General features: G+C 33.0%; 1 protein-coding gene across 2 annotated transcripts in view; it reads right to left on the bottom strand.

Annotated features, from left to right (window-relative positions):
* sm (heterogeneous nuclear ribonucleoprotein L) overlaps window positions 1–21,092 on the bottom strand; it is a 161,316-nt gene that overhangs the window by 124,083 nt on the left and 16,141 nt on the right. For both annotated transcript variants that reach the window (XM_018506705.1, XM_018506706.1), the window contains exons 2-3: window positions 11,094–11,137; window positions 8,333–8,402 (exon numbers count right to left, since the gene is read on the bottom strand). In XM_018506705.1, coding sequence (XP_018362207.1) covers window positions 8,333–8,402; window positions 11,094–11,137 — 114 coding nt within the window. The remainder of the gene's footprint in view (window positions 1–8,332; window positions 8,403–11,093; window positions 11,138–21,092) is intronic.

Raw genomic sequence — 21,092 nt, 5'->3', positions numbered from 1 at the left:
TAACGATAGCATAATTGCAGTGCCGTATAGATATTTTCAAGCACCGTTCGGTGGCCGTTTAACAGTTATCGAAACCAAGCGATAATGTTACCTGCCCTCTTCCCTAGAAATTCGATCGCATGATCAAATTTCTATTTAAATCGCACAACGCTAAATTTGCATCATTTTAGCAGCGTGGTTAATATCCAAATAGGTTAGTAATAATTGCCAATTATTTACTAAACAATTTGCACATCAATAATTTGCGTATTCTGATATACGTTTATATCCTTTATTTATAAAATATCGAAAGATGTACAAATTAAATCCGTCTAAAAACTACGTGTTTACTCATTTATTAGAAAATAAAGTGTTTTTTTTTTTTTAATTTAATCATGCAATTGCAGATAAATGGAGACGGTAATATCTCCATCAAACGCTATAAATTTAATCACATGGAAAATCGCCACGTCATAAGAAAGAAAAAATTCTACTTTTTCTTGCGGCGTCGCGAAAGATGGATCGACGGATTTCCGAGATGAATCATTCCTTATGTATACCGGCGACATTCCTGGATACGTTTATAAACACATTGCATAGAAATACTTTTCAGAAGAACACCAGCCGCGCTGGATTAGTGTGACACGTCTGTACGTTGACGTGTATGCAAATTTATTCTCAATAGAATGTAATGCTATAAGACATTGCGAGACATTTTGAGACATTACACTACGGTAGATTCGCCGCTCAAAATATCACGATTAATCGTGCGAGGACTATAAGACGAATGAGCATCTTGAAATAATGACATCGCGAATAAACCCGCTTTATGCGCGTGGAACAGTGTCTCTATTCAAACGGAAAAATGTTGCATTAACGAGTCGGATCCTCGACTTGCTTCAACAATCTATCATTCATATAAATTTTTCAACAGCTAGTATATAGAGCTTCTGGATGTGCGGACGCAATTCAAATGAAATGCGAGCAGAATCTTTCTTTTGGAGATCAAAATAAACAGGCAGCGAAAGTAGTAAGACAGAAACAAAATCATAAAATAACAGGCGCAAAGTTAGCAGTCCGCAAAGTTAGCAAGATACATTATCAATTTTTATTTTTTTGTATAAAAAATGCGAAACTTTTTTTTTTATTTTGCTAAGAAACTGTAGAACTATGAAAAGTGCTACTAGAACTGTCGTTATTTCTTTTATGCTAATAGAACGGTGTGTTAATGTCACAACCTAAATTTGAATGGATTTGTAAAATTTGCACGACATTCTATTGATATAAAAAATGACAGTTTTAGTAGCATTTTTATAATTAAAAAGAATCGCATATATTAAACACCAAAATTGAAAAAGTAGAAGCTAAAAATCTGTTTAAAAATGATTGTAAAGCGTAGAATTCTGCTAGAATTAACAACAAATATCATTGAAATTGAATAAATTATCAGCGCTTTTGTTCCAAGTACCGCAATATTTTCTACATTTAAAATTGATAATTATTGAAATTTTATTTTCAAATTACATACGTTAGTATAAGTAGAACAATGCTAACGGGAAACTACAGTCAAAAGTGGAAATATTTTTCTTTTTCTTGCACTTTTTAAAACAGGAAGTGTTCTGCTAGATTCGCAAAGTTAGCACGACATATTTTTATTTTTACTTTTTTAGTATAAAAGATAAGATACTTTCTTTATTTTTATAGGAACTGTAGAACTATGACAAGTGCTCTTGGAACTGTGCTACTAAATTATTTTTTTTATATTAATAGAATGTCGTACTAACTTCACAGATGCATACACTAAGGCGAGTGAAAAGTTGGCAACTCATCTTTTTGCATCGTAAGTTTTAACGTAAGTTTCGTTGCATCCGTAACAGTTCTATAAGTTTTAGAAATAGTTCATTGATTTAACTACTTTTACTGAAAAATTAACATTCGAAAATTTAAAGTTAAATTAAAATTTAAATTCTATCTTTCCGTGGCACTTCAAAATTTGGAAAAATTAATTTTGATCTTAAAACTTTATAGTTCTCGAAGAATAATTTCTGATAAATTTTAGATATAGAAAGCGTTTGAACCGAGATAGTTCATATATCGAAACTTGATTTGTAGTGCGAAAATGTTTAAGTTATACTCTTTAAACTTTAAAATATCAAATACTTCGAATTAACAACAAGTCGAGTGGAGCGGCCTTGACGCTTGTTTTGCGACATACAGAATGCTGTTGCGCAAAGTCATAGGTCGACGTGAGAGCATTCACCTATCGATACTCGAGCGAGCAAGTAGAGACGCGCCTTTTTAAACTGCATCAGTTTTCCTCAAAGCACGATCGCAAGTATCAAAAAATAACAAATATATCGCATCTTGCGATTGTTATAATAAACAATTATTAGACCGCGTAATTAACAATTAGTATCGAATACGAAACGACTTTTTATAAAAGCATATAGATATTTCGTATGACATTTCTTTGATACAGGAATGGGAGCGCTAGAGAGGATGGCTATTATATAAACATTATAAACTATCATTTTGTGATATCCAAGGTAATAATTACTTTTTAACGATATATTTCAATTTTTCTTGCAAGATACAATAATCATATCGTTTATTAAAATATAATTAGATAATTATTTGTTTTAATAAAAATCTACATGATTACTCAATTATTTAAATAAATCAATAAATAATTTAATTCATTATTTTATTTATTAAAATAAAATTCATCCTAATTTGTTAATCAATCACACATATAAATTTTACTTTTTTCAAAATAAAAAACACAGAGTGTAAATTAATGAAGCTCCCAATTTGACCAAGACGGTAAATAACTGTCGAGCATTGACGCAAATTTCTATTCTTTCTCCGACAATACTCTGTAACGAACGTTCTCCGGAAACTCAGTTAATTCGTCGTTAAATGAAAGAAATCAAAGTTTGACATGCGTACTTAAAACGATAAGAAAAAAGACGCGATCGAAATTCTAGCAAACTATACTTGCTTCTGTATTGGTTTCTAAGAAATTTCGGATGCGAGTTAGTTTTGAATTGGTAGCAAATATATAGGGAAGATATCGACAATGTAGACTTTCTCTCTGGAGACGAGGAAAGTAGGTCGCAAACATTAAATGCGTTAGACGTTCGCATGCGTATTGCGCTCCGAAATCGGTGTGAAACTTTGCACCGTCGTCTCATGTGAGAATATAATTCCACGTGTCGTTTCTAGGGAGGAAAGCTTCCATCTCGGGAGGACATGTCCGCTAAGTTTGCCTACCAAAATTTATCCAGACACGAGTGCAAACCGTGGAGCAACTATGATGATAAGATGCAAATTTACGCGTGAAGCTCACGAACATCGCGTATATACGACGATAATTCGACGAAATATTTCCTCTGAACTGTCGGACTGAACTTATTTAGACTAAAGCTATGACCTAAAGTTGCCTCAAAGCAAAAACAGAACGGTGAAAAGTTTCTACTCACGAAAGAAGAACCCCAAGAGATTTTTAGTGTCAACCCTAAAGTTAACCTGATTTATCTCAAACTATATCGTGATACATATTTAAAATCTAAGTTGTGAGACACGATTGCGCATCAAAACTTCGTATAAACATCAGATATTCACTTTATATAACGTCTTGTTTTTAACAAATTACAAGTTAATAATATTTAAAATGTATTAATTTTCGACACAATAAACCTCTTAATATATTTCTTTATTTATAAAAAAAAAAATTAGGATTAATAAAAAATTTTTTTTAGATTATTTTAAAATTTTATAGCAATACTTGGTTTTATTTATCTTTTTTAACGAAACCACATGCTTTTTCTCCAAAAGCGGAATAGGTTTTTAAAGCTTCAATGGTTCACTATAAAAATGTTTTTTGCATGTCGAGAAAGATTTGGGTAACGCTGATTTTATAGCACACTTCGTCACTAGACAATTTTATTGTTCCCCAGCATGGCATTCAACACTTTTTATAGGATACGTACGCGCTTTACCGTTCACTTCTTTTCAGCACCGAAAATAAACAAAGCTACGATAACAATGAAATACGAATTAATATAAACTGCACCGTGATTTTCCGAGTAATTAAATATTATACCGCGATTCAGAACAATTTATCTCAATTTGTTCGATAATGTCAAATTTCAACAATAAAAGGCATTGTTTCGTATTGCAATTAAATAATACTGTAAATATTATGACTATCATCTTTGAATCAATATTAAATACCTACTCAGTTTGCTGCTGAAATTTTCTATTAATTTTGCGTTATTTTACTATATTACCCTTAATTTGTGTTATAAATTCGTAAAGAGAAATAATACGCTGCAAAACAACTTTTTATATTTACGATCAATTTTACCAGATTATTAGACAAAAACATAGGTCGAGATCACATTACGAATTCCGAGTAGGACCGGAATTTAGTCTTGAAATAACTACTTCATTAATCTAAATCCAGCAGACTGTCACATCATCATGTATGTTATTGCCAAAGTCAAAGCGTGTGAAAATTTATTTCTACATTCTATGTAACAAGTCAAGTCGCTAAACGCATAAACACACAAAACATATATTTATATACACAACTCAACATAAACAACATGGAGTAAGCATACAGTTGCGCTAGATATCAATTTAAAGACTCCGCGATTTATTTGTTAAAATTTTATATAAAATAAAATTTTACGAACTATTTTACAAAACGTTGGTGAAACTTTTTTTATAGCATAACTAATTTGTACTTAAATACACCTATTAAGTGGCGTTTATAATGAAATTTTAAGGCATAAAACTTAAACTTATATCTTAAGCTGTAAGATATTGATGAATCACAGTTGAATACTAATTAACTTTTAAATTAATCGATTTTTTACCGCTTAAGACTTACATCTTTAATTTTACGCCTCAAAATCTCATTGTGGACGCCGCTTTAATCTGCATACATTGTTATTTAAACTAAGAGTCATTTGAAATATTTAGTAAAAATAATTTACTTAAAAATATATTAATATATTTAATATATTTTTTTGTGTATAATATTTTTTTAATAGATTAAATAATTCTTATAGATAAAACTCCAAACAATTATTATATTATTCAATACCTATGATACGTCCGAATAAACTTCTGTCAAATGCTCATACGATCATTAAATTCATACGCTTCAACGGAACTTATGACTCGAGACAATCAGGTGTTTATTTGCAATTATCATTGTTTTCGATTTCAACACTCAAATCATTTTGCATATACACGGCAGCGGCGCAGCTATTTAAAGACTCCAATACAACGCTCGAATTTATATTCGAACAAATGTATCCCAGACCTACCCGAAAGCTTTTGTATTTCGGAAGGTCGATGTCACGTTCAATTTTTCCACGCGATTGAATGAGACATCTTAAAATATCTGTTCAATCGCGTTATGATATAATATCGAGTTATTTTTCAATTTCTATTCACATATAGTATCGCATTTAGATATAGTCTGGTACACGTGTTGTGTCTAGAAAATATATGGCTATTATAAATAAAAAAATACTTTACGTTCTAGTTTCAGTTTATGAATAATATCCTAAGATAGATACACTTTCATAACTTTTATGAAAAAATATTCAAGTGACAAAAACATGATGTATTGCAATTTTCTTAGAAAGTTTCAACTCAACATCAAGAATAAGAGTGTTGGCTTTATGTATCGTTAAAGGTACACTGAAATATTTATGTTGTAGTACATATTAGATTATAATTAGACTTAAAAAAAGTTTCAATATTAATTGTGTAAATGGATCGGACAAATTTTTGTTAAAGGATAAAGTTATAAAAAAAATTAATTTCACTTAATACGACAATCTGAAAATAAAATCTGTGAATCATCTCGCTTCGTTACGATGCGATTCACGGAATACATCGTTAGCCGCATGTGACGTTTATTTGTTCGTGATACATGTGCATCGCGATAAAGTAGACACGAGGTGCACTGTCTTACGCGTTCCAACGCCATCACCATCACTTCAGGTGCAAAATATTGGCAACCATATGGCGACACACCCGCAATATTGTATCGCGATAACTTAAATTAACGTCATATCTCTGTGATTAATGTAAGTTGTGAAATACACTTTGGTTTCGTTTTACGGTCTCAGACGACATCTAGATGAAGTAAGATAACACCAACAGGTGTAACTTAGTTATAAAGAGATCTCGTTACAAATAGTTTACAAACATTTACAGGATACTTATTTAACAAATAATAATGATAACATTTTGTTATATTAAAAAATTTCATCTACGCTCGATTAATTATATATCGTATTTTAATGTGTATAATTTTTATAATACTTTTATAAATAAAATAAATTTTAAATGAATTAAAAATAAAAATTAAAAAATCTTTGATATTCCTAGATTTTATGCCCGTCGCTAACTTATGCCGATAGAATAACATAATTCGATAACGGATTAATAAATGTCACAATGTGACAAATATAGATTGCTTGGCGATTATATACGTTGGTATCGAAAGCCTATTCGAGAAATTCCGCCATAAATATAATATTTAGTTCAATTTGCCTTGCACCTCATAAAAGCTCGCTTATAACGCCAACCATATGTCGAGGAAACATATTGGCACTACCAGCATATAATCTAGATTTACATCGACTACTTCCAGCTGCAACTGTCAAGTTGATATACACATTCAGGTCTGATTGCGCGTTGAAGTAAAAATTTCTTAAATTTAGTATGTTTTATCAAAATAACGGTTTTCCAATTAATGCTCACAGATCCTGTCCAGTAAAACACACGTATATTCTATGCAAAACATTCTACCTGGATAAATGTTTGTCTAGCGGATGAAAAAGCCGGAAATCGAATTGGCAGTATGTTTTCGAGCAAAATGAAATATCGATCAATACATTTGCTGATTGAATACACAGAAACCCTCGCGAAAAGAAAATTACAAAATAATTTGTGAGACGGGAAGGCAAATGTACCGATTAATTTATTTTAATGGATAGTAGATATGACAATTCATTTGTAAATGTCAAGACGAAGTAAACTGCAAAATGTTGGACGAATAATTGCGTTATTGGAAACAAAGAAAGGGAGAGAATGAAAACGAAAATGGAGAAAGAGGTAAAAGCGTGCTTAAGAGTTAAAACCTTCAAGGAAGCTCTAACTATATGAGCTTTTAATTAAATTGAAACGATGAGCCGTTAATGGAATATAAAGTCACGTTTCAGCAGACTTGAAATTAACGGGTGCTTGTACACATCACAAAATTCTAGCTCATTTTACTGCATATTAAAGATAAATTGCCCATTACACAACCACAAACAATGTCAGTCTTCTCTATAATAAATATTAATGAGATACATACTTTGTATTTTGTACAGTTTAAAATTTTTGACATTAGCTTTTTTCGTCGCAGTCTATACAACTAACAACGTTATTATACAGCTGTGAATAGAGAGATTATTAGATTATATAATCTCTCTACTTTTATCTTTATAGGAAGATAACTATACTTTTTGTTATCAACAATAAAGATAATATTCAAGATAATAGGATCAAGAAGGTTTCGCAACATAAAGCAAAAACATCGTTGTGTTCGCACTGCGCAATGTAGACACTTCGGTAGTAACACAGTATTGTTAGCACTTTTTGTTATCGCGCGAGCAAGAAGTCTTCAGTCGTCTCTTTAATTAGTGGTTCAATCGCGGGAGAGATGTAAGAAAACGAGCTTTGTGCGACCGGATAGCTATGTGAGCGCTTGAACAGAAGCAGCGCAAACAATGTCGAATGACATCGACCCGACCGCCAGTGCGGGCGAGGGAGAGAAACGGCGGGAGAGCTCAAAGCTCATCTATTATTGGCGCAAAACAGAAATAAAATGCAGTGCGACGGCCTGTGAAATCTACGAGGCTGACGTGCTGCCAACTTTTGTTCTCTGTGGCTTTGGCTTCAATATTTTCAATTCCCGTTATAGTCCGTGTCGCAGAATTGCGCCACTTTTCCGTCCCGACTCTTTTGCACCGAGTTAATACAGGAAAAAAAAAAAAACAAGAAATGCACTGCACGTATAACAATTGTTCTGTATTTGGACATATATTATGAATGCTACAGCTTTCTCTCGCGCTACATTTTAAATGTTAAAAGATTTAATTTGAGAATAAAATATAATTTATGAATTATATTATTTTTTTATACACGACAGCTTTAAAGATATATGTTAAAAGAATTACGTGATATGCATTTTTAAAAATTATGAATGCATGAAACGAAAAAAAAAAAAGAAAAAAGATTTGATCGTACTAGCGTTAATAAATTGAAGTGAAAGACTTACCACAGTGATGGGGTAAACTGGATTGATAATTGTGAAGAGGAGGACGTGGTTCGGTTTATTATTGTCTTCTCTGAAACATTAATTGATACGTATTATTCCAGTGAACGCACAGAGAACTTTAATGAAGTTCGCTCTACGGCATAAGTGCACGATAAAATCATGAATTTCTATCATTTGTCCTCGTTAAAAGGCGCTTCAATTATTTGAAAATTCAATTACGGAAGCCCGCTCGAAAACGAGGCCTGGATTATCGCCGAGTTTGCAAAAACTAGTTCGCCAATAATAATTCATTCTTCGTTGACTGCAGCACGGACGTCTTGCTGACGTCGCGTAAAATCGAATTGATTGCACTCGTTGAAACTAGAAATATTATCCCGGCTTCGTTTTTACACGAATTGAAAATAAAGAAAATCAAATTCTGTAGATCTATACGTATAAATTATATCAACAGCATCTACATCACTGTCATATCCGTGAAATTAAAATGTCAAACTTCGTCAAATTTCCTTTTCAATATTAGCGAACTAATTTATTGTACATTGTTAGCAGCACACACGTAATTCTATCATTGAATTGTGAAGGATATGTACACAAAGTGTATTCAAATATATACACATATATAAATGGAAGTATTGCATTTTATTTAAAATTCACAATTCAAAAAATATTTTTGATATATAGAGTGTACGTGGATTGCACACGTGCATCATACAGTGTAACGGATTATGACGTCAAGAATAGAAAGATAGGTATCTCGCATTCTCGGTTGAGGGAAAAGCGAAACGAAGTAATCTCCAACCGAGATTTGACATGCTCACGTGTTGTATAGTGAAGCAACCGACCGGTGATGGACACCGCGCGATATATTTTTCACAATTGATATTGGTGTATACATCTCTTCTTCGTGACTTGCATCCAACGTAAAAATCAATCGCTGTAATTTTTCCACAAGTGAAATGACGAGAATGCCGTTGCATCGTCTAATAGCATATGGAATATCCAATTGCGAGGATTGATACAAATTGAATTACCACTTGTAACGATCATCGTTATTCGAAGCTGATTTGTATCAAGTTCTCATGTTTGCGATTTACGGCTTATTATTCATAGGATATCTCGAAACGGATGAAAACACGTCTGCAATAATGCTCCAACATCTTTCTTAGGAATACTTCCAAGAAATAAGTCTGGAGAAGTCTGGAGTTTAAAGATTGAAGTATACGAAGAAATGTATCTCTCTCTTTCTTTCTCGATTACAAAAGTAAAAATCATAGATTTGGAAATTTTACGAAAATATAGAACTCGTGAATAAAGATTTAATATCGTTTTACTATACCGTTCTCGATTCTTATTGGAAATTTTACGAAAATATAGAACTCGTGAATAAAGATTTAATATCGTTTTACTATACCGTTCTTACTGCTTATCTAACATCTAATATCTGCATCTGTGACCGTTCAATGATTCGCCAGCTCGAATTCACTTTACCCAGAAGTTATCGTGAGTTCGTGCAGTAGATATCATTCGCTATCGGATTGCCTCTGTTGGATTGAATCATGCTTAATGCTCGACTTAACTTTTTATTATTAGATTTGGACTGTAGGATAGCAGCAGTAGGGTCAAACTTTGTGACAACCGGCTGCGTTTTAATTAATTTTCGTTGTCGCGATGTATAGAGCGCGTCTTGGCGCTTATCAGCCATCCAATTCCACGCTTGAGCGTTCTCTTAATGGCGTGTCATTGATATAATAGGGCACAAATAAGAACGTATTTCTGGATGAAAGACCGCATTTGCATTTTTATTGGAAAAAGCAAATATAATTTTAAAAAGTCGTGTAATATAAGATATAATTAATATAAAGTGAAAAAATAATAATTTAAATAAAATGCGATCTGAAAAATATCAATATTTTTAAAAGTTGCAATATATGATGCGTAAAATTATATCAACAGCTGAGAACGATCGAACGAGTGATTTGCATGTAATTGATTTCAACTTGTTTATACAATATTAAGTGGCCTATGAGACTTGCGAGACGATCAAATGGCGCCATCAAGAGTGAAACTCATCATTGTCCAATTAAAAGTGTTGCAAAAGTTGATGGGTCTAAAAAATGATGATGCACAGTTGATAATATATCGAGAAAACTCAAGATGACGGTAATAAACGTCACTTTGTCATTTTATTGACATAAAGGCTTGATTATTGAAATAATAATTTATGCCTTTATGTCAATAAAAATATACATGATTTAATCACTTATGTTAGTGACAGCCCGTAATATAGACTTTAATTGAATCAACAGCATTTTTTTCTCAGTGTATTAGTTATTAATAAAAAACATTAATTTAAAAAAATAATTCCACTCAGAATCATTGATCACATTTTACGTAAAAAGATGTGTAGAATTCTGCTTTTTTTACATATTGATAAATTTTTTGCAATGACAAATAACTGTCTGTCATCGGTTTGATTGTTAAAATTCTATCAATAACGATGCACAAACAAATCGATAGAAGTATTTTTTTCTAACAATTCCATAATTTTTATTATAAATATGATTTTGTATATAAGCGGATACATATGACAAAAATTAAGTCAAAGATTATTTATGCTAATTTCATAGTTTTTAATTTTTTGTTATCTCTTTATTAATATAGAACACGTTTGATGCACGTGCAATTGCCCACAATTAGAAATTTCGAAAACATAAACATAAGACTTTCTATTTACGCGAATCAACAATATATGCAAACTCACCTTTTTCGACGTGGTTCATCTCCGTACCCGCCATATTCGTGATTCTGCAACAAGAAATGAGCAACAGCGTTAGTAACTTTTCTTTGAAGACAATTTGTTAAATCCGCACGGATAAAACTCCTAATAGCTTTATCCAAGCGACATCATTCGCCTTGCCATCCGCATGCGGTCAGCAAGTTCTCTCGAAAATACGACTCTCGCAAGTAACTACTTGCAAGTCGAAAGTGCGCATTTCCCGAGCAGCATGGTTTCCCCTCCCAGTGTTCACCTCGCAGCAACATGTGTTACCGTCGTCTTCCGTCGTAAGGAAAATCGTGTAAGACAAATTTGCGCGTCGATTTTGGCTGAATTTCGATGGTGCGCGCGACGTCACTAGTGGATGCGTCGTGCTCGGTCAGTCTATTAATACGTGTGCACGCGTCTTTTTACCATGGCACCCAAAGCGACGGAAATAGTGCAGCGGGACACCTTAGGAGCTGTGTGACGTATGGACTTGGGTAAATTCTTGCGACCCAATCTGAATCACATAATTAAGGGGCGCAAAAAAAGCAAAACTTGCCATTCCCAATCCTTCAAATTAGAGGTTTAGAGACATGTAAACATATACTTTACAGTAAAATTAATGATCTAATTCAGGGTTGTCGCAAATTTCTCATCCGAAAATTCCATAATTTTCCCTGATTTCTAGACAAAATTTCAAGATTTTTCCTGATTTTCAATATTTTAAAATTGTTTGTAGGTATTTTCCATCTTGATTTAAAAATCATTAAATATTTTGTTGAGAGATCAATTTAACATAGCAATGTCAATTACTATATTGATGTTACTGACACTGTTTGCATTTTTAATTGTTAAGTTGGTAGTATTTCAAAAACGTATAGAATATAACGTATATATTAAACTTCTTTAAATTCAAGAATTTTTATTTTCCAGAAATTTGCAAAATTTCCTGACTTTTCCTTGACTTCCCTAACAATTCCCTGATTTCCTTGAGTTCCAGTTTTGTGGCAATGAAATTGTAAGTTTAAGTCTTATTAGTATTATACAATTTTTTTTTTCATATATCATACTTTTAAAAAACATTTTTAACTTTGATTTTAATGTCCAAAACTCTTTGAGAAAAATTAAGGCTTGTATTCCTAATCAATTCTTATTTCAAGATATATCGAGTAATGTCTTAAAATGCTACAACTTCGTGATTGGTTTATGTAATATCTTAAAACCTAACAGTATAAGAACAGACTATAAATACCGACTTATGAAAACTTCTTCTCTCTAGCAATCTTATCAGAATTCTAAAAACAGTGATAATTAATCCTTTTGGTGGAACCAGATATCAAAATATCAACAAACATCGATTCAAATGTTGGAATTTGATCAAAATATCGGTACGAAGACTCGTAGCAAAATTATAGACGAGATTTATCTATTTTTCATACCGTGTGGCAAACCACCGCGACATGGTTAGTCATTGTGCTTCCGAACATAATCCACCTTGTGAAACCGCGCGCGAATGTCAATCCCTAAGCGTCTAGTTGCCTCATAACGCGTAATGCGCAGCGCAGCGGGTGTAGTGAATAAAACATGAAGCGGGGTACATTTGTACGTCGGAGTGACGTGTCGCTTGTCGCGGGTAAATAATTCATTCGTATTTTCCACAACCGCGAAACAAGTGAAATCCGAGTATTCACGCGAATCCAATTATCAGTACAAGATTATCCGGTAACTTGGTAAATTCAGACTCGAAAACACCTGAACAATCGTACTGCAACGGTTGCACGTGTTGCAACAGGACAAATTAAAATCAAAAGCTGGCTCATTTATGGGGAAATAAAAAAAAAACTGCAAATTCATAATGCCCTGAATATATTGCTTTAGAATCATTCTGAATCTATTGTTTGAATACAAAAGCGATTAATTCCATTTAAATACAGTTATCTTTTTATTGTATGCTTCTATTTTTCATTTACATTAACAGATGATTAAATGTTTATTAAATCAATTTGTAAATGAAAACCGAAACGAAAATTTTTTTTTAATCATCGAAAAATAATATTTATTACGCATTATTGTGTTTCAGTATAACCGCGTGTCCGTGAAAGATATATAATTTAATACACATACATATAGAATACATTTCAAACTAGAGTAAGTCTACTTTAAAACAAGTTATGTCAAAAAATATCGATAATATAAACATTCCAATCAACACTCTACATTTTCTCTGAAAAGAATAAATTAAAAATTGACGAAAAAATTTAAAAAAGTACAATAATTCTTATAAATATATGTTAATCTTTCAGTATTATTAAATGTTTTAATTTGTAACATCTATTATATTATCGGCTCAAATATAAAGACAAAAAATATGAACAAAGAAAATACGTAACAAAGCTCATTCAATTGTGTGTGAATCTGCACGTATGCATCGTTAATGATCCGGTTACAAAATTAGCATGAATGGCAAAGGTGACAAAGGCGGACTGCCACTTGGTTTTACGCGTAAAGTGAGACATTCGAGGCGTATCGTTTTCGCGGAATGTCTAGTGATCGTTAAATAATGAAGTCGTAAGGATGTGGAGCGATTAACGAGCGTTTTTACTATTCCCGTTGAGAGGGAGTAAGTATTAAACGTGAATATTTATCATTAAATAAGAGATTGATAGAATTCTTATTGCCATAGTTAGATCCTTTTAATTCTTTTCTGTGTCGTTACAAGCCAGCATGTTTGTTATTGGGATTACGGCCATTAGTGTATCGTGTTTGATTAATATCACTGTATCTTCTTCGTGCAACATCTCGCTGAATAATGAACACGTAATGAATACGGCGGTTTTAATGAATGTCTATTCTTCTTGTCGCTAGGCAGCAATTACTGCAAGAACGATAAGCGTAAACAAAAACGTACATCATGAATTAGAAATATGTCATCTTCAATGAAATACAAGGCTATTGTTAGTCAAATTGTATAGAAAAAGAATATACTTTTACGATTTGCAACTAATAAAATTTCTATCTAATTTTTTTAATTTTTATGTAAAACAGTGGAACTGTGAAAAGTGCTGGTAACTGTAATACAAGACCACAAAAAAATTTTTTTTGTTTCTTTACATTTTGTTTAACGTATCAAAATATATTTAAATCAGTTCTGCAACCACATTTTAATGTCATATTTACACTTGTTCTTTCCCCAAATGTTTCAATTTTCACAGAGATTTTCCATTATTTTTCTCGATCAAGTAAAAAACTGATGGAGCAAAACGGCATACGAATTCCTGGTTTGTTTTCCTAAAAAAAATTTTGTTTAATTATTTTTTTTATTGAATAGAATATCGTACTGATTTGACAGATCTGATTCTTTTCTAATTAATGCATTAAACATTACATTGATATTTATCGCGTTTGGCTCATCATACCTAGCTTAACACTAGCTTTATGGATGCAAACGACTAGAGGTACCTACTTTCAATAGACTTTGTAGTACACGAGGTGCGAAACATCTAGCCGGAACGACATACGTTCACCGTTATGCGGATTCGCGAATGAGCGCAATTCGAGCGTCGCCGAGAATAATGATTTATCGCCAACGATCGCTCGTTAATTATTCGCCGTCGCGGTGTCGCGTCCATGACTTGTGAAATGCAGCTGAACGGTCGCCGAAAAAGAATACCACGCGAATAAAGCGGTAAGAATCCGCTCGGGCGGACGGCCAAGCGGAGAGACTCCCAAGAGAAGAAGTCTGCGTAGATGTAGATAATATCCGACGCACTGCGTCCCCACATCTCCGTCGTCACGAACGTCGTATAGCTCATGCATAGTATCGCCGTTACGAGGCAGAATACCGCGGGGATCTGTCATACGTTGTTATAAACATAACTGCTATTGGCGCGCGACCAACCACGTGCTTTCGCGCTCAATGGATGTCGCGCTGGTCGTTTGAGAAAAAAATCGCTGTGCTGATCACGCGAGATCATCATCCGGTATGATCAATGTTAAGGAGATGAATAACGATAAAGTGTTTTCATATATGATAAAATACACAGATTTGTTTTCGTATTTTAACTAATATACACATATATTCGAGAAATATCGAATTTGTTGAAACAATTCATTTTATTTTTTAATTTTATTTCCTAAAGTTTTAAAATGTTTTATTTTTATTTCAAATAATAAACACTATATTAATCTAAATAATTTATAAACTGATGATATGAATAATGTATGTTCTATTTGAATATTTGTATTGCTTTTTTTTATACTTTTCTTACATCTAACGAAAGTTTTTTCCTATCGTTGTTTTATATTTATCATATATGTACATATATCGTATCCAGCGCATACACGAGGCAATTATTCTTTTCTATGTAAAATATCTGCATGAAAATTAATCCATAACTTTTTTAAATTCCAAGACGAGACCAAACACATCCTTTCAAATGCAATTACCTTACGAGTGAAAATCGATTATTCATGAGTAGTATACAAAAAATCGTGTCGCTGTCGTATCGTATGCTATAACGCTAAGTTTTGAAAAAGTCATCTTGAATGATAAACAGGACGCCAATGTTCCATTGAAAGAGAGAGAGTTTTCCGTTTTAAAGACTCATAACGTAAAAGTCTACAGGTATATGAACAATTATTTAAAGATAAAATATGCAAAATTATCGCGAATGCACAGAATCGTCGACAACTTGTTCGCTTCTGAACACGCGGGAACGCAGAAAGTTCGTTGCAGAGGCGTTGCTCCTGTTTGTAATCTCTTTATCAGCACGTGGCTGGCACGTAGCCAATCGACTTTCTCCCCGGTATAGAGCAGCAACCTATTCGACTCCTGCAGTTCGCATCGATTTGCTCTAACCACTGTTCTAGATCAGCTAGAGCATTGACCGGGAAGAGAATAGACGAGTAATAGCGTAGCACGCGCGCACACCTATGAGTATGTCAATCGATTGAACTGTCGTTCAAATTCAAGTCGATTTACGAAATAGCAAGTTCACGAAGATACGCCATCGAACAGAACTAATTCTATTAACATATATTAAGACTAAGCGAAGTTTAGGAATTCTATGTATTTTGATGATAATCGATCAAAAAAATGGCTAAAAATAAAATATTAATAATAGTAATTTTCTCAATCTGTAATATTCTCAAGTCAGCGTAGAACAATTTAGAAAAAGTATTTTTATTTCAGTAAAGTCACTCTTCCAATTCCTTTATACATAAAAGAGGAATAAAAGTTAAAAAATTTAGCTAGATACAAAGCTGAAAATAATGTTATTGAACCGTTAAAGTAGCTATGTATTACGATCAAGCTGGTTGTTACAATGTTAAAACTTTTTACAGCATCGTTCATCATACTCGAGATTCTTATAACATAATTATTTTGATGGTCCAATAAAGTTATTTTCAGATCTGTACTTAGCGAATTTTTTGATACTTTATACTTCTGCAAAACCGTTCTTTCCGTGCACATAGTTGGAAAAATCCACATTCGCTTTGTGAAGATTGTTAACATTTAATTTACTTCATAGCGCGCGTGAAAGAGCAATGTGAACTTTCTGAAATAAAATTTGTTAAGAAACCTTAAGTAAGTTTACACTCTCTCTCATTTTCTCTTACGCTTACACTCAAAGATGTTATCGAAATTCTGACAAACGAGTCTTTAAAGAGTTTCACACACATTACTATATAGAATTTCACAATGATCGGTAGAACTTGGAAGATTCGAACATTCGCATGTTATTCTATCTAGATCGCTCGTTTGAGAATTGCGTTTCCTGTTATGATAATCAATTGCGAAGTTGCGCATTTTCCTGATCACATTTCCAACTATAGTACTTTACTTTCTAGTACTTTCAGAATTTCGATATAATTGAGTATTTAGTTACATCACTAAATCAAATTCTCAAATTTCTGGTAAAACTCATTAATTTCTGCGTTGGTTTATATAAAGTATAGATTTAAACGATTACGAACAATTATTGAAGCAAAATGCTTTATTGGTAAAAATAATACTTGATCTTATCACTGAAAATAATATTGTAACAAGAATTTTTCTCGATTCATTTAAACGCTATTAAATTATTCATACCTTTCAACTATTTTTAGAAATGTGCAATTATACCTACATGATATATGACACTACGTGTAAAAACTAAAACTTTTAATATTTAAATAATTTCGCTTATTAATTTGGGTACAAGTAATTTGCGAAATATTCGCGTTTGAATGCAACAGCACATGTATTTCTCAAAGGAAAATTAACACGTAATAAAGCATAACGACGAGCGCAACGCGAGTTAATGAATCGGACGAATAAATAGTAACACGTAGCATGCGATTTCTTGGAAAATGCATAGGCGAACCGGTTAGATGTTACGTGCGTCGAGTTCTCGCGCGAATTCCCTCGAGTGCGCTCGTTTGTGTGTGTGTGTGTGTATGTGTGCAATCGCCGTGCCCCAATTATCTTGTCGGCTATGAATTACGTACGGACCTCCCGCCACGTCGGCATCCTCGGCAGGACGAAACTTTTCGTGCATTTCGTGTTAATTTCGCAGCCAAACAGCTGGTGTCTTCTCACATTTTGGGGACCGGCAGAGATAGAGAAGTGCGCGAACTACAAACTTATCCTTCCAAAAAAAAGCACCGCCGGAATTCTCACCAGGACGTAACACGGAAAGTTTCCGCGATTTCACGACGCTTTTAATCCACCACCGTTTTGCCTTCCTGTCGCGTGTCGTATCACAATTTCTGATTCACCTTTAAACTTCTTTTCGCCACAATTTTTGTTCTTCGTGGAAATTTAAGTTTTTATCCGGATATTTAAGTTTGATAGCGACTCTTAAGATCAAGACTAGAATAGAAAATGATGCAGAATAATTAAACTTGCTTTGAAAATTATATTTATTATTTAAGAAAAAATTTTTTTTTAAATCTACATTTAACAAAATTTGTCTGTTCCCTAAAATTTGCCTATATCCCATTTGCGCAAATACGATTGCACCCTGAGAGAAAAAAATGCAATTACCATAATTTAACTGTAATTCACATTCATTTTCGGTACCAATTACATATTTATGATAGAACTATAAATATAATTATTATCGCTAACATCACAGCACAGTAATAATTATAAAAATAAAGTTTCCAAACACTTTCTTTTAGCTTATTTTATCCATGTTTCTACAATAAATCTCCTTCGTGATAAATTACCACCAAACATTAAATTCGAGAGTAAAAAAAAAACAATAATTCCTAAAAACATTGAAGAACGATATCGCCTATCATCTTGCCAGTCGGAATTTGCTAAAGGAACTATTTTGGGCATTTGGGTGATTCTAAATCACGTCCAGTCGTCCGAGACTATATTTCGTCACGGCAAATTGATTCTGAACGCAATTATTAGAGCAGAACAATGTGCGTCGCCAGCATACCAGGCGTCGCGCGTTACCGGATCAGCCTAATTTCTCTTTTTCTCGAATACCGGCCGACTCTGATGTGCAAGACAAAATCCGTCCGTCGTCAAACGACGTGTTCCCTGGCTCTTAAGACCGCTCGAAAATATTTCAGACACGCCTCGCGTGAACTCGTGCCGCGTGCCTGCGAGAACGCGTCAATCCTTTCTACCACGAACTTTTAATCCTGCACGCGATGTACCTTCTATTTTCATGACTGTGGATTCATTTTCTTCATCCAACAATAACAAGGAAGTTGTGATTTATTTAAATTTTACTCCATATAACTCTTCTTCTATATCAACGTTGTCGCAACTCTTTCAATTATTTTCTATTTATACAAAAATTAAAGATATCAATGTGAAGCGATGATAGATCTATAATGAAAACAAAACAACTCTAGATAACATTAATTTCATTAATTTTGAAAATTATTTTCTAAAGAGAGAAAGTATATTTATATAATAAATTAGTTCATTAATATTTCAAAGAATTTCTTGTAAAAGGTAAATATTTCCCTTTTTCGTTAAAGGAAGAAGCATAAATTTAATACAGTGGCAATAATTGTACGAGGGAACAGAAAAGGTGAAAAAATATAACAACGGAATTAAAAAACAAAAGCAGCATTATTACAGAATAGCGACATTATAATTATCGTTAACTTGATTAAATTACTGCGTTTGCGTACTTCAATGCAATGATAATTCGGTTAATTATGAGTATGTTATGACGTAACAATTATATTATGGACGTTGAATATGGATGAATTGTGATAATAATCTCTGAAATAAGCGGATGTATGTATTTTATCGGCTTTAACGCTTATCTAATCTTTTCGTGTGCTGCATTTTAAAATCATATCACAAAATCATACATTAGAAAGTTCCGTTGTAATAAATCGTTTACGCATGTGAATGCGAGGAATTCTAATAATCGTTCTAATTTTCCCTATATTCTACGTACGTTAATTACAAATTATGTTTGTTCTGATTAGCGACACTACTATTAATATAATTACGTATGATAGGAATTATAATTATCAGAGATTTGCCGCATAATGCAATATATTCAATAAACAGATGGTGTAATAATATGACATGATGATATAATATATCTACCTAATAGAGAAATAATCTTTGACAAATATTGACAACATCAACTTTTTAAACAAAGATTTAAAATTAATCATGAAAATTCCTTTTATTGAGGATTTAGAATTTTAAGAAATTCAAAGAAAAACGTAAATATATAAACGACAAAATTTTACGGTATAATTAATCGAGAAACTTAACAAAAATCTAATTTCACAGATTACATAAAAAACATAGGTATAACGAATGTTTAGCGAACTAAATTTTTAATCGTATTAAACTTTATGAAATCAATAATTCTACTATTCTTGTCATACTTTTCTCAGTCATCTTATAAAAGTTATTTCACGTATAAAATCTTATTGAATACAATAATACTTGGATATCTGAGAATAATATAAAAAAAAAATGTGAAAAAGAGACAGTCTCGCAAAATAAGACACACGTGTCTGAACTTCGCATTCCGTGTACTTGACGGAAGGAGGTTCTTAGCTCTCTTTCTATGCTCCTCGTTAGTCTTGAAATATCAGTCATCCGTATCCGGCTTTGAGCAAGCGGAAGAAATCTCGATGGTGCAACGGTGCGTCTCATTGCGAGCACGGCACGGCGGAAAATCGGAAACGGGGAAAAGCGAGCATCATTAAGTGCCGAACGCGCGCGACGGTCTCTTCGCCGTTCTAATTTCGCCGCACAACTTCTCGCGGCCTTAATTCCATTTAACTCGATGCCGTAAATTTTCGCACCGTGTATATACGCGGCGTCAAACGACGCCGTCCTGCTCCTCGCCTTGCCCCTCGTCTCGTCCGGAGAGAAGTTCGTGTAAACAGGCGATAACGAGATATGACGATGACGGAGTTCAGGGTTTCGCCTTGCGATAATCTGCATACCGGCGTACAGCCCGCTGTAGGTGATTCAACGCGAAAAGAATGATAGGCGCCGAGCCTATCGCCAAAAATAATTTCGTCGAAAAATTTCATTTATGTTAATCTGCTGAATTCCGTACGAAAGATTCGATTACTCCCATTTTCGAGAATTTTCTATAAAGGGATCTGTTGAATGCTGCATTTTTTTCAATACTGAACATCTTAATGTGTTTATATATAACTGTAACAGTTTTTATTGCATCGGATATTTAAGTTGTGTTATTGAATAATATTTCTTTTCTTGAAAAAATATAGATAAAATATAAATAGATAAAATGTTGAAGCGTAACAGTATTGTCATATAATGTCCAATAATAAACAGAAGGAATAAATTTTTATAAAATATTTTAATTTATAGTTTTAAAATGCAAATCTCTATTTTTCAACTTAAAACTTTTCTCGTCAAACGTTTCTGCGTGAAACGTCCCTTCAATTTACGACAACAAGACAGAATCTTTTGCACAGTATTAAAAAGCGTTGGTAAAAAGGAAATATATGCGGCGGAAATAAAAAGTCGGCGAAATATAAATT

Source organism: Trachymyrmex cornetzi, unplaced genomic scaffold, assembly GCF_001594075.2.
Source record: "Trachymyrmex cornetzi isolate Tcor2-1 unplaced genomic scaffold, Tcor1.1 scaffold23, whole genome shotgun sequence".
In the NCBI taxonomy this organism is placed as follows: domain Eukaryota; kingdom Metazoa; phylum Arthropoda; class Insecta; order Hymenoptera; family Formicidae; genus Trachymyrmex; species Trachymyrmex cornetzi.
This window is presented reverse-complemented; position numbering and strand designations above follow the sequence as displayed.